This window comes from Carassius gibelio, chromosome B2 (genome assembly GCF_023724105.1).
Source record: "Carassius gibelio isolate Cgi1373 ecotype wild population from Czech Republic chromosome B2, carGib1.2-hapl.c, whole genome shotgun sequence".
Taxonomy (NCBI): Eukaryota; Metazoa; Chordata; class Actinopteri; order Cypriniformes; family Cyprinidae; genus Carassius; species Carassius gibelio.
In genome coordinates, this window is record NC_068397.1 from 14,054,656 (window position 1) to 14,069,181 (window position 14,526).

General features: G+C 35.8%; 1 protein-coding gene across 1 annotated transcript in view; it reads right to left on the reverse strand.

The window, feature by feature from the left end:
• dpydb (dihydropyrimidine dehydrogenase b) overlaps positions 1 to 13,240 on the reverse strand; it is a 93,801-nt gene extending 80,561 nt beyond the window's left edge. Inside the window, 3 exon segments of the mRNA XM_052549324.1 lie at positions 2,126 to 2,287; positions 2,351 to 2,392; positions 13,157 to 13,240. Of these exon segments, the coding sequence (XP_052405284.1) occupies positions 2,126 to 2,287; positions 2,351 to 2,392; positions 13,157 to 13,240 (288 nt within the window).
• Positions 13,241 to 14,526: the final 1,286 nt, after the last annotated feature.

A 14,526-nucleotide genomic window follows, 5' to 3' on the forward strand; every position in this document is an offset into this window, starting at 1 on the left:
CAGTCTACTTGTTTTTATAGGCCGTATTAAAATGACTATTTTAGTTTTTGTTTATTTGATTGACCAATAACCAACCTATAGTATTTTTGTCAACCAAATTAGACAGCTAAGTCTGCTGAAAAGATGACTATGATAGCACATTGGTAATGTTTTTCAGGAGAACAACATGACTACAGTGGTCCACCAGCAAGACCGAGACCAGCATGGTTTTTCAAGCCTAGGTTGAGAGGATCACTGCAGAAAGAAATTCAAAAATTATTTTTACATAGGCCACCGATGTATTTCTGTTTCTCAAAGATGGTGATATTATCGTAGCATAGCCGAGCCAGGAAGGAGGCGCAGCTGATGCTGGCAGGGCCACAACCAATGAGAGCGATTCACATGTGGAACCTCTCCGGCATTTCATGTGATGGAGGAAGCTGTGGATTCTTGATCTGAGGGATGCCCATATGCTCAACTCCTGAGGAGAGCAAAATTCACCTTTATTCTGGCTCCATAAAATACACATTTTCACATCAATCCTATTTCCCAGGCACTGTAACCTCTGGAATATTTATAAGGAATTAGTGTGCAAATTACAGTTCAAAGTTGACCTCCCTGGAGCTTTTTACAGTAAAGGCACAGATCCGGTTAGGCCTAATGAAACAACATTACGCTGTGATTGCCTGATTCTTTTTCCTCTCTTATTTAGCTCCAGAAAGCCTTTCAGGGCCCTGTTTGCATCATCTCAACTGACTGTTTACCAGAATCCGCCCAAGGCATCTAATATGATTTACTGTATGTGATGTACTTACAGTTCCTGCTTTACACTAATGCAGGCACTGGTCTGTGTACAGTATGTCGGCAAGCTCATACTGAGGAGAGGATGGTAGGCGAGCGGCCACTGATGGCCCTTGTATAGGGCTTATCTAATCAACAGGCTGATAAACAACCCTGGCCTTTCACATTTGAGAAGAGAGGAGCTGTCATCTCTGTGGTGAGAGGTGACGGGGGGAAGCAGCTGACGGGATGGTATGGCTGGCCTTTCACTTGCAGGACTCTCTGGCCTCTCAGGATGATTTGTGTGGGTTTTTTTTTTTTCATGGAGGGGGGATGTGAAAATGGAGCGATTCACTAAGGTCAGGTAAAGAGAAGATAAGACGGGGTGAAGACGTGAAAGCTAGACGTTTGACAGATGGACACACTAGTTTTAGAAATAAGGGCGAGCAGGTTATTGTAAAGCTGGGTCATCCTACAGAAAAGCTGCCATACGTGGAAAAAGCTGCCAGGGATAACCATGTTGTAATATATACATTTTTAGTACACAAAATAAAACATAATGTATTTTTTACAAGAAAAGTGTCACTAGGTACTGTATGCATCAACCCTTTTAGTCATATTGCCCTACTAAAATGGTAAACTATTCCTTAACTTATAAATAATATATACACCAGTAACAGTTCAGTTAAGTTTGAGGTCAGCAAGATTTTAGCACATTGATATCAGCTCAGAAAGATTTCTGAAGGATCATGTGATATTGTTCACTTGAGAAATGGCTGCTGAATTACTGCCCAGAAACGACTTGCATGTTAAAATATAATAACATAGAAAATGTTATGGTAAAACAATAATCAATACATATTTAACAACAAATTAGCCAATAAGCTAAACAAATAGGGCAGTGCAAAGTACTAGGTAGGCACCATGAACAAAAAAATTATAATAATTAAATGTTCACTTTATTTTATTTTTTCTCAAAAAAATTAAGACCTAAAGAAAAAATCAACAAAGCAAAGGCTAACTTTTTCTCTCCCTACCTGAGCTAGTTCTTGATGTACACCTTTGAAAAAAAAGTCCATTCCATCAGAGAAAAAGTCATTCCCACTGAGTTTTCTCAGAGGAACTAAAAAGAGCCTGGTGATTGTTATAGGGATGTGAGTAAGGAACTGAACATACAAGACAGCCCAGAGTACAAGAGAGCAGACGCACCATAGACCACTGATGGTGGTCATTACATTAAAGTACAAATTACTTAAAGTACATTACTTTTCAGCTTCAAGTTTATTTGAAACATAACCACACCAGACCTTTGACTTAAATGCAAAAAATCTCCAATTGTTAGCCATTGCATTAAAGAGCACCTTACCTCAGTAGGAAACTGCTGCAGCCCACCAATATTGATGAGGTCTTCCTCAGAAGCATAGAGGTTATATCCCCCCACACACAGATCAGAGGTGGGACACACCATGCCACAGGTCAAACCCAGAGGGCTATCGGGCAGGATTGCCTCGGCAGCACCATAGTAGTTCTAGAAAACACAGAATAGAGTCAGCTATAAACATGGAGTCAAGAAGATATTTGGAGATTTTACCTGGCCGAATAAAGCCACGTATAAGTGCTTGTGCTTAACAACCTGAGAAATTTAATACACAGAGGATTATGAGATTATCACTTAAGCCAACATCAATAAACTGTGCTTAGTGTAGTTGCTGAGCGAGCGAGTTCAAGCATTGTAGGTGTTACCTTGTTGGAAATGCTGTTGATAAAAGGCTTGATATTCAATTTGGTGGGGCAGCTTTTCTGGCAAGGGTCATCTGCACATTTCGTGGCACTTATGAAGAGTCATTTTAATTTTGAAACCTCACAGTTTCATGCAAAATATGCCAGTATACATGAAAGAAAATTGTATTCCATTATTTTAAAGGAATAGTCCACCCATAAATTTAAATTTACTGAAAATGTACTCACTCTCAAGGCATCCAAGATGTAAGTGAGTTTGTTTCTTTATTGAAAAAATTTTGGGAAATTTAGCATCACATCATTGCTCACTAATGGATGCAGTGAATGGGTGCCGTCAGAATGAAGGCTCAATCTGCTGATAAACATCACAAAAACCCACACAAATCCAGGCCATCAGTTAATGCCATGCGAAGTGAAAAGCTATGTGTTTGTAAGAAATAAAATCCATTATTAAAGCATTTTTTTCAACTTTAAAACCTCACTTCTGTCCAAAATACCAATCCATAATACATAACGATGCTTCCTCCAATGAAAAAGTCCAACCCCTGTTGTCCTCTCACATCACAATCCCCCATTTTTGATGGTTTTTGCGTATAATCAGTGCTTGATCTGTGCATATATCTCACCTGATTCAGATGAGGCAACTTTATTTACTGAAGAGAGCAACAGAGGAATAGTTTAAATGTAAAAACATCTTAATGATTATTTGTTTATTACAAACATGCAGCTTTTTGCTTCACAAGACATTGATAGATCCACTGGAGTCATGTGGATTACTTGGGGAACATTTTTTATGAGCTGTTTGGACTCTCATTCTGACAGCACCGATTCACTGCAGAGGAGCCAGTGGTGAGCAAGTGATGTAATGCAACATTTCTCCAAATCTGTTCAGAGAAATAAACTGATCTGGAATGTCCTAATGGTGTCAAATTTTCACTTTTGGATGAACTATTCCTTTAAAGCCTAAAACCCTCACATATACCAAAGAAAAGTAAAGCATACAACATCAGATATACTACTGGCACTGCTGATGGTGTGCAGCAGTAGATAATGGTTTGCCCTTTGTGTGGTTGGAAAAAAGGAGAGCTGAGAACAAATGGCTGAGCGATGCTTGTTTTATCCTAGACATGTCTCTGCTCTGACTGTGGTGAAGACTGATACCTCTTATAAATACTGCTGACTTCATAATGACCAGGGAACTCCATATTGGTAGACAACAACATGCCTGCTTTAAATTATACATGGGATAATTTGGCTCCAGTGAATTAAATATTCATGGAGGTACAAAATGCATGCGGCACATTCCATCGAAGAGAAAAAAGCAGAACAGCTTTGGATATAGGTAAGGACCCTGTGACCGTGAAATTTCAGTTGAAATCTAAAGAGAAAATATCATGTGTTTGACACATGCAATAGTGGTGCAATAATCATAGGTCACTTTTCTGATTCTTGGTCAGTGTCGCATACAGTACATCTTCAGAAATGGTTTTGCTCATGACGACCTGCCACTTTTTCTGAGCGTCCAATATCTGACTGACCGGGAGCAAATGCATTTAGGTAAATGTCAATGGAAATGACTGCATTCATTTAAGAGGTTTGGGAATGTCAGTGCTGAATGAGACTACAAAAACTAAATCCTGGCTTGAAACTGCAACTAATCAAAGACGAAGAGATGGGAATCATTAAGAATTCCTGAAACAGCATGGTTCCAGTACCTTAATGATTTCACTAACAAATATTTTATAACTTGTAAAGAAAAATAATTTGGAAAAAGAAATTCACATTACATCACCAAATGATGGGTTAAAATCATAAGATTTTTTTTTTATACAGTATTATATATATATAATACTGTACTACACATTTTCATATGAACAAAATGAATATAAATATAAATTAATCTAAAATAATTGGTTCATAAGCGTATTTTGTTTAGGAATCTGACTATATTGGTTGCACTGTATTTCTGATTCTCAAAAAATAAAAATAAAAACATTTCATAAGTATCATTTGTTGTCAGACTAGGCTGCTCTGTAGGTTTTTATTAATTAAAATAACTGGTTCATACGAGTCAGACAATACTGCCTGTGATGTATATTTTTGATTAATAATAAAAAAAGTGTAATTATCAAACTGCACTGGTTGTGCTATGTGTTGTTCATTCGCTAAAAAAAGCCACCTCATAAGTGCCATTTGTTCTGTAATCTGACTACAATGCTGCATCTGTTTCACGCTGTTCAGTAGTGGTGTTGCAACACCACAATTTTATCTTGTAAATATGTGGCAAGCATATTTACAAGATAGAAAGGCACATTTCCAAAGTCTCCCGTCTCACAAAATACTTAATTAACATAATGAAAACAAACTTCCATGGACGATTTTATTTGTAGCATTGGACATGTAGCATGCTCAAAAAGTCAATGCTACACTGCTTGAGAAATTATAAGTTAAAGCCTTAAATGTAATTCAGTCAAATTAATATGCATTTGAAGTTTCAAGGGCAGAATAATTGCAGTGTGGTCATTAGGGGAGTCAGCTCTCTGATAGATGCTCGTCGCTACTGGGATTTTTACATAATTTAAAAATGGAGGCCGTGGGGATTCTCAATGATATCAGTTATGACATTATCGCACAACATTTATGCCTTAAAATATTTCCTTATGCCTAACAATGTCACAATTCAGTGTGTTTACGGCTGATGTATAATGACTCATTTACGCATGTACCTCCTTAGCATTGCACAGTGCAGCGCTGGAGGCAGCGTTCACATTTTGAATTGGAAATTGGGCATTTTTCTCTTGTATGAACGCAGAAGAAACACTAAGCTCTGACCCCTGCACTCTTAAATTCAGCACCTTGTTTCATTATTTATTTGCATGTGTTACCTGGTCTTTGCACCTGCCGGTAAATGAGCCGCAATGGGAGGTCAGACTAAACATGACCTCTGCGATAAGCATTCTGCTCCTGCACTGTGTCAGCAGTAATACTTCATGTCGCTACAGTGTCAAAGCGTTGTAAGCTCATTTCATCTGACAGAGGTCGTATTTGACTGATGTTGAGGAAATGTATGTTCTAAGTCATCCGCACATGTGGAGCGCAGTGTGGTCGGGAATCATTCGCTGTTAATGATCCTCAACTGAGAATCCCATCAATAATCCATAATGAACCTGATTAAGTAGCACTGTCTGCAAGATACATAAAGTGACAAGGGACTGTATTTATTTCATTTGTCTCTGACTGAGCTATCCTTTATTACAGTCTTCAGAAATACCCAGTTTCATCCTTTTTAAGGTTAAAAAATAAACTCACAGAACAGAAGGTAATTAGACTGAGCACACTATATATAGTTTTTACTTCACCGTTTCTACTTATGGCATTAGATTTATGCACTTAATTAGATGATTAACATTATTATCAACTGTATTCAGTTAAATTTTTATACCAATTTAGTGTTTGAGGGGAACAAGAGTGCCTGTGATTATTCTGAACAGTCTTTCATGTTGAGGTTTATGTGGATGAAAATGAACATTTCAGTAGTATGATCATCATAGTACTTCATTTATCTGGGTCAAAATACATAAAGCTGTACTCACCTTTTTAATTCATAGACAATATTAGAGAATTCAACAATTTATTGATTGCGGAAGTACAAACGGCTTCATTGCCCATTACCCAGTCATTGCATTGGTCTGTATTGCTGCATACAAACAAAGGCTTTCTTTCAACTCCTCAAGCCTCACATAAGCCTGACCTACATCACTCATCCCTCTTATTGCAGAAACAGAGGTTAATACAGATCCTGTGAAACCGTCTTCCTGTGACAATTCAGTTTACATTCTCTTTTGCTTACACAGTCATCCTTCTCAAGGATGCCTGCAGGATTTGCCTGGGAGATCCAGAACCTGACCAACTGAGGAGCATACGCACACATAAAATTCTTAGGGGGAAAAACAATAAGTGTAAAACATTTTATATGGATATATAGGGCTTGGGAACAGAGTTACTCTTGTTAAATAAAACTTATAAACTTGAAATAATTCTAATTACTCTGAATTGAATGTTTGTTAATGTTTTAAATCCTTTGTAAATTCCAAGGTTTAAATTTGATTAAAAAAAAAATTAAAATAAACGATTTTCATCATATTCTCTTTTGGATCCCTCTAGGACACTTATTCTGGTGCAATAGCACACATTACTCAGTACAACAAAACATGATACAATGTTAGCTCATTCCAAAACCAACGTGGGCATTAGCGAAAGCTGTCAAATCACCTCCTGCCTCCCACCAATACCAACTTAATCCCAAACACTCTTCTGTAGAGATGATGAATTAATCGTGTGTGTGTGGGAGGTCAACTTGGAGAGATACCCGTCAATATCCTCACTTGTGAGGAAATGTAACTTGTGGGGACCGAGTCATAATGAGAACCCTAGAGAGGTGGCAGACCTCTGCGAGAGGACACGAGGAAAGTGTCCTCTCATAGACCGGCTCTGTCATCTTAATTACTTAAACCATTTTAGATACAACCAATTAAGCCTGGCTCTGAATCAAAGGCACCTCCTTTCAGACTAGGTGCCAGGACAGCTGGGATGAGAGGATGGTTTTAATGATCAATCCACCTTTATATACTGTGGCTCCTGTGTCAGAATTTTGTTTAAAAAAAATACAGGGAAAGAAGAAGAGGACATCTGTCAGGGGTGTGGTGGAGCAGAGAATAATAAGAGGAGTTATTCCTCATTAGAGCTCATCATTTCAACAACGCAACATGTTACTTGACTTCAGTCATCTGACATCTGTGAAATCGGTTTGACAATAGGCACTAAAGGCAGCTGTCAGCTTTGAGACCCTCGCTTTCAGGCAGGAATGTATCATATAAAGCCAAATTCACCTTTTAGACTGTTCGTACAAGTGCAGTGAAACTTTTTTGACTAGAGATATAATTTTTTAATGGGATAGTTCAACTAAAAATTAAAATTGTGTCATTACCTACTCACCCTCATGAATTCTGAGAGCTCTCGGATTTCATCAAAATATCTTAACTTGTGACCCTGGACCACAAAACCAGTTTTTATGTGTTAATTCTTGGAATATAAAATCAAAGCTGAACAAATATGCTTTCCATTGGTGTGTGGTTTATTAGGATCTGACAATATTTTGCTGAGATACAACTATTTGAAAATCTGGAATCTGAGGGTGCAATAAATAAATAAATAAATAAATAAATAAATACTATAACCCAGTGACTTAAGACTGGTTTTGTGGTCCATGGTCACATTTGTGTTAGAAGATGAACGAAGGTCTTACAGGTTTGGAACAACATGAGGGTGAGACTTTGGACACAATTTTCATTTTTGGGTGAACAATCCCTTCAAGAATTTAGTGCCATTGAATACACAATTCACTTTTACATGTTGTTTGAACATAAATGTGTGTTAGCATTAATTCAAAAAATGCATCCATTGTGGGTTTTTTTTAACCCCCAAAATAATATCAATATACCCAAAATAATACCCTCAAATCAAGCCAATCTCAGATGCTTGGCTGTCTGATGTCACACAGGCCCAGGCTCCTCCCATGATTGTTTTTTGACACTGAGTGAGCTGTCAACAGTCATCGTTGCAATGCCAGAGCAGATGTAGACAAGATCGTCTCCTAAGAGATTGAGGTGTTCTGATGTTGGATGTAATAATGAACATAGCAGTCTTCATTTACTCCCGACATCTGAGCCGCTGGAGATGCAGTGGATTACTTTTGTTTTTAAGGGAATGCTCCCAAGATCTACCTAAATGTGTCTCTGTTTGCGAGAAATCATTTGTGATCCAGCTTCACCTACAGAAGAATAAGATTTTTTATGAATCTTTGCAAATTGCCTTTCCTAAGAATGTGCTAGTTAGCAAGTTCTGTGGCTAAATGTGGCACAAGTAAACAGTATGGCTCATCACCCCACGGAAGATAGGGGCGGGGTGAACAGAGCTCATTAGCATTTAAAGGGACATGCAACGAAACTGGTTGCTGTGAAAAGAGCTGTTTTTGACAAGGTAATGTTTTACAATACCATTGATAAATGTTTACCAAAGTATGACATCTACTCCAACTACTGTTCATGTCAACTAGCAGTCATTGTAATATTAGAAGACTGTCTGCTTAATATCTTCTAACACTTTATTTTGATGGGTCCACAATATACAACATACTGACTATGAGAAACTTTGCAAGTATATGTCAACTTATTCTACTAACACTAAACCTAACAGTCTCCTCTGAGAGTTAGTAGACATGTAGCAAATTAATGAGAATTAGTTGATGTAGGAGCAAAAATACTTATAGTTAAATGTCAAATAAATATAAAAATAAAGTGTAACAATTAACTACAATGTTATTGCAAAAGGTGTTTTAACGTAGATGTTAATAACTATGTAACGACATAAAAAAACCGAACTGACCTTTAACATATTAAACAACAATCATAATACAAATGCCTTTTTTTTTTGACCTGGACTCGAACTTAGGATGCCCAAAATGCAACAGCCATGGCAGAAAAATGTAACTGAGCAACTGACAATTAATGACTGAATTTTAATTTAGCAAATATGCATTCAATTTATAAACAGTGAAAGTAAAGATGAATAATGTTTCTTGATCAGCAAATCAACATCTTTGAATGACTTCTGAGGGATCATATGACACTGTAGACTGGAGTAATTAATGGCTGTTGAAAATTCAGCTTTAAATAATAAATGACGCCTTTGAATAAATTACATTGTACACAATTAGAGTACAGTTATTTTAGATTTTAATAATATATCGCAATATTACTATATTTTTACACAAAAGAATGCAGTCTTTTTGAGCATAAGAGAGTGATTTCATTTTTTTATATATATATAATAAAGTATTTTTACATTTTATAAAATATCACTGATATAACGTATAATGTGTATCTGCATGTAGTTATACTGTATGAACAAAAGTGTATGTATTGACTAGTTCAGTCTCACAGTTGTACACTGTGAACTTGATTCACTAAAAAAGAACTTACTCATTAGAGTGGTTCATTCAGTAGGTGGACTACACTAGCTCTGCTGTACGCTTCTGATTCATGCAAGGCATATTTAAAAAAAGATCTCAGTTCCCAACCCTACTGATGGGACCCCTAAGATTTGGACAGGCCAGTGTAGGATGTACCACTAGCAGTTCAAATTTGATGATTCTTTTATAAGTGAGAACAAAATAAATATAACAAAGTTCCACCTGCCTCTTTTAACTGAAGATACTGTATCAGAACCATGTCAGGAACTTGCTTTTTCAACCATTAATTTCAATAGAAATGTCAAAATAGGTCTTATATAAGCAATTCAATATGAAAACAAAACTGCCTCACCTCATAATCATCAAAAAAATACTTCCAGATGAACCATCACAATTTTCCTTAGTCATTATCTGATTTATTCTGATATCAAAGTGGATTCATGCTGTGAGTGCCAGGAGTGCTTGTGATTTTACTGACATGAAGATAAGCAATCAAAATACAGTTATTTGAGCTATAAGGCAGCATATTTGATAATAGATTTTTGAGGTATGAAAGTAGTATTTTAGTTTCTTTGTTTCACTATGTGAACCAGTATGTCGTCTTTAATGAGGAGTCAACTTTCTGGCTGTTTCATGACACTGGGAATCCAGACCTGGGGCTTCCTCTGCGCCCAACAAACAGGCCAAATAAGCCAGCTGCCTCCTGTGATGAGCACCAGGACAGCGTGCCGCTCGGACTTTCATGTTCAGCATTATTAGCAGTTATAAAACCTAAATCTTTCATCAAATCTGCCGACCGGCACTGCAGGGGAGTCTCGTCTAGGGAAGGATTAAAATCCAACCTCTGCAGGACAAAAGTGTGCATTAATGTCTCCAATATCTCTCTAGCACTCTTTCTTCTCTCAACTCTTTTGTCGCTGCTGTTTTGTTTTTTTATTCATGATCAGCAGATGCAATGCTGTGCTCATGCATATTCGATGCCATGCAGAATTAAGACATATTATTCAAATGAACTCATTATGTTGTGCTATTTCAGTATACATTTGAATAGATCATTATATTCAGGAGACAGATGTCCGAAAAGCAGATCAGATGTGATCAGAACAAGTACAGGGTAAACGATCTAACTTTACTTGTTGCTTCCTAGTATCCTTTGGCTGACTGAGAAAGGCTCATCTAGAGTCAATGCACTCTGCTTTTAGCACTTCCTTTTAGCACCTTACTTGTTTGTCTACAATACAAATGACTAAATGTGTCTGAAATAATTGTTTTAATTATTATTTTTTACCATACAAATAACCAATGAACAAGTGTTGCTTCAACAGGCTTGCATTACACACATCTAACTAAACTGTGGCATTGTTAAGGCTAGAAAAAAACTGTTCAAAAAAAGGTCTATATACAGTACAGTCCAAAAGTTTGGACACACCTTCACATTCAAAGAGTTTTCTTTATTTTCATGACTATGTCACACTGAAGGCATCAAGGGCTATTTGACCAAGAAGGAGAGTGATGGGGTGTTGCGCCAGATGACCTGGCCTCCACAGTCACCGGACCTGAACCCAATCGAGATGGTTTAGGGGTGAGCTGGACCGCAGACAGAAGGCAAAATGGCCAACAAGTGCTAAGCATCTCTCAGGGAACTCCTTCAAGACTGTTGGAAGACCATTTCAGGTGACTACCTCTTGAAGCTCATCAAGAGAATGCCAAGAGTGTGCAAAGCAGTAATCAAAGCAAAAGGTGGCTACTTTGAAGAACCTAGAATATGACATATTTTCAGTTGCTTCACACTTTTACTTTTTTGTTATGTATATAATTCCATATATTTCCACATGTGTTAATTCATAGTTTTGATGCCTTCAGTGTGAATCTACAATTTTCATAGTCATGAAAATAAAGAAAACTCTTTGAATGAGAAAGTGTGTCCAAACTTTTGGTCTGTACTGTATATATATATATATATATATATATATATATATATATATATATATATATATATATATATATATATATATATATATATATATTATTCTTTTTTTTGTAACACTTTACAATAAGGTCACATTAGATAACATTAGTTACTGCATTATCGTTATCTAACAGCGAACAACACATTTGTCACAGTATTTATTTTTATTTGTTAGCATTCATTAACTGTCCATTGTTGCAGTAGTTCTTGTTAAGGCACTTCCATTAAATAATGTTAGCAGATACAATAATTAGTTTTTCTCAAAAATATTAAACAGCACAAACTGATAATAATAAGAAATGTTTCATGATCATCAAAACAGATTATTAGAATGATTTCTGAAGGATTATGTGACTGAGGTAATGGCTGCTAAGAAGAAATTCCATTTTGAAATATAATAAATTACGAAACAATTATTTGAAAAGTAATAATATTTACAATATTATGGTTTATATTGCATTTTTTATCAAATATAGTGAGCATAAGAGCTTCTTAACATTAAAAATACAGAAAAATCCTAATTGAGCCCAAGATGATATTTAATCATTTTCATTGATATGCACTAACATAATAATAAACAGCAATGTTTATCTACACAGATATTTAATAAAACATCTTCACATATTAAAAATGCCTGACACTTTTTATGATTGATGGCATGAATAGTTAAATGAATTTTGAATTGATGCAAGACCAGAAATGATTACAGAAGTAATCTAATGAAACAGCAAACTAAAATCATTTTCATGCTGAATTTTATACTGTTAGCAAAACCACCATGAATACATTGTGAATATTCATGATATCACTTCAGACCTTGCCTGTATGCAGGAAATAAATTTATATCTATCCCTTTATATATTTCCTTTAATATCAGCTATAATTTATAAAATCCATGCTTAGAGTGAACCATTGAAAATGATCACAAACTATAACATCATGAAATCTAATTCATAGGGGGAGGAGATCACATCACACAGTAATTAACCGGCACAGAATGAAACCCAAGTGCAGACTATACAACTTTGCATAATATAATAACATTTTATGTATATTGTAGTTATGTATATTTTAAAACAATGGATGAATAGTTCACTCTTTATATTGATAAACAGATCTCTATAGTGCAAAAATTAGCTCTGTGCTTTAACACTTCTGTTACACAACACCAATGTGCGTGTGTGTGTGTGTGTGTGTGTGTGTGTGTGTGTGTATATATATATATATATATATATAAGATGTTCATGGGAAACATTCCTAATTGCAAACAGTGTCATCTATATGCAGATCAATAGATTTTAGTTAGGAGCCTGTTCAGTTTTTTTTTGCAAAGCGCAAATCTTTATTTTTCACTTGCATTGTTTTTTAAGACTGCACACTGAAAGCTACACCAGAACACCAGCAGTCGTCATGATCAAGTATTCTGATGTTGTCTTGGGATCCCCAAAAGCATTTTCCACTAACAAATTAAACTTTTACATTTTTCACTGTGCACTCAGCCTTAGCATCTCCTGCAGGGTTGAAGAGTCAAGGCAAAGCCCAGAGGGAGGCTTTCTTCCAACAAATTAATTCCTGAGAAAAGCAGAGCCGAGTATTGCCTGTACACCCCTTTATTCCCTCAATAATGAAGAATGACTTACGCTGCTACTCATCCTCACCTCACCAAACAGCACGCACATGCACACGCGTTCCTCCGGCTGCCCACCCATACTCCTCTCTGCGTTGACTGTGACTGTTGCCATGGAGACAGTGCTTACCTCAGCGCTTCCCGAAGTGCCCCACGCTCGCTTAAAATCGTGTGCTTGATGTCATCGAAGTTGTTCTCCAAATTCACACAAGACTGTGGGAGGGAGACACACAGATTTGCACATTTACTGAATTTTTCTTTTACTCTGTTACTAGATTACTATTAATTTAGATATGTAATATACACTTTTATATAATTATTTATTATGCATTTTCATTATTGCAACACTTGTGTATCTTGCTTTATACTGTGGAACACAAAAGAGGATATTTTGAAGAATGTTGGTAACTTAACACTGAGTTATCTCAGAATAACTTCTACTGTATGTTCCACATAGAATAATAATTATAGAAAATGTCATACAGTTTTGGAACTTGGAATGACATGAGGACGAGTAAATTATTAAAGAATTGTAATCTATCGTTTCAAGTTTTATTGTTGTTGTTTTCTATTTGAAATTTAAGAGTATATATATATATATATATATATATATATATATATATATATATATATTAGTGCTGTAAAGCGATTAAAAATAGCTAATTAATTGCATATTTTTCTGCAATTAATCAATTCCATATTGATATAATATATTTTATGGTATAATATCTCATTTAATTAATTTAGAAACAACATAAAGAAGATATCCTTTAAATATGTCGCCTGTTATTTATGAAGGTCGAATACAATTCATGTACTTCTACTGCTACTGTATCTCTATTAAATCCATTTTCCTCTCAACTATAGCCATTTAACATAACACTATAATTAAAAGCCATTATTTTAACAATTAATTGTCTTTGAAAAATAAATTTCTCCCAGATGATAGTAAGAATTAAAAGCACTTTTATTGTTTTACAATCACCTTTTGTCCTTTTTGGTGCGGTTTAATCTGTAAACCATAAATGTATATTTATAGAACCTATTTATTCTGTAAATAAGACCGCCGTTGAGAAAAACACCAAGCCTTAACCTACAAATAAAACCAAACATCATCTAAATGGTTCTAAATCGTGAGGAACATAAGGAATATTCTGTAGGCTGTAGATTTGAATATGACCACACTGAAGGATTATGCCGTCGAGTAGACTGTTCAGAGATTATCCTGCTTTTAAAGATTTACGAGTTTCTACTTTAAAACGGAAGGATTAATTGGTGCCATTTAACACTGTAACATGACACGGCTGACATTATCAGAGAGGCATTAAAGAGGATTCCCCAGCCCCTCCCTTTTTAGGTGGCAAAGTTCGAGCCGCTTAAGCTGTTTTCTTTATACCATAA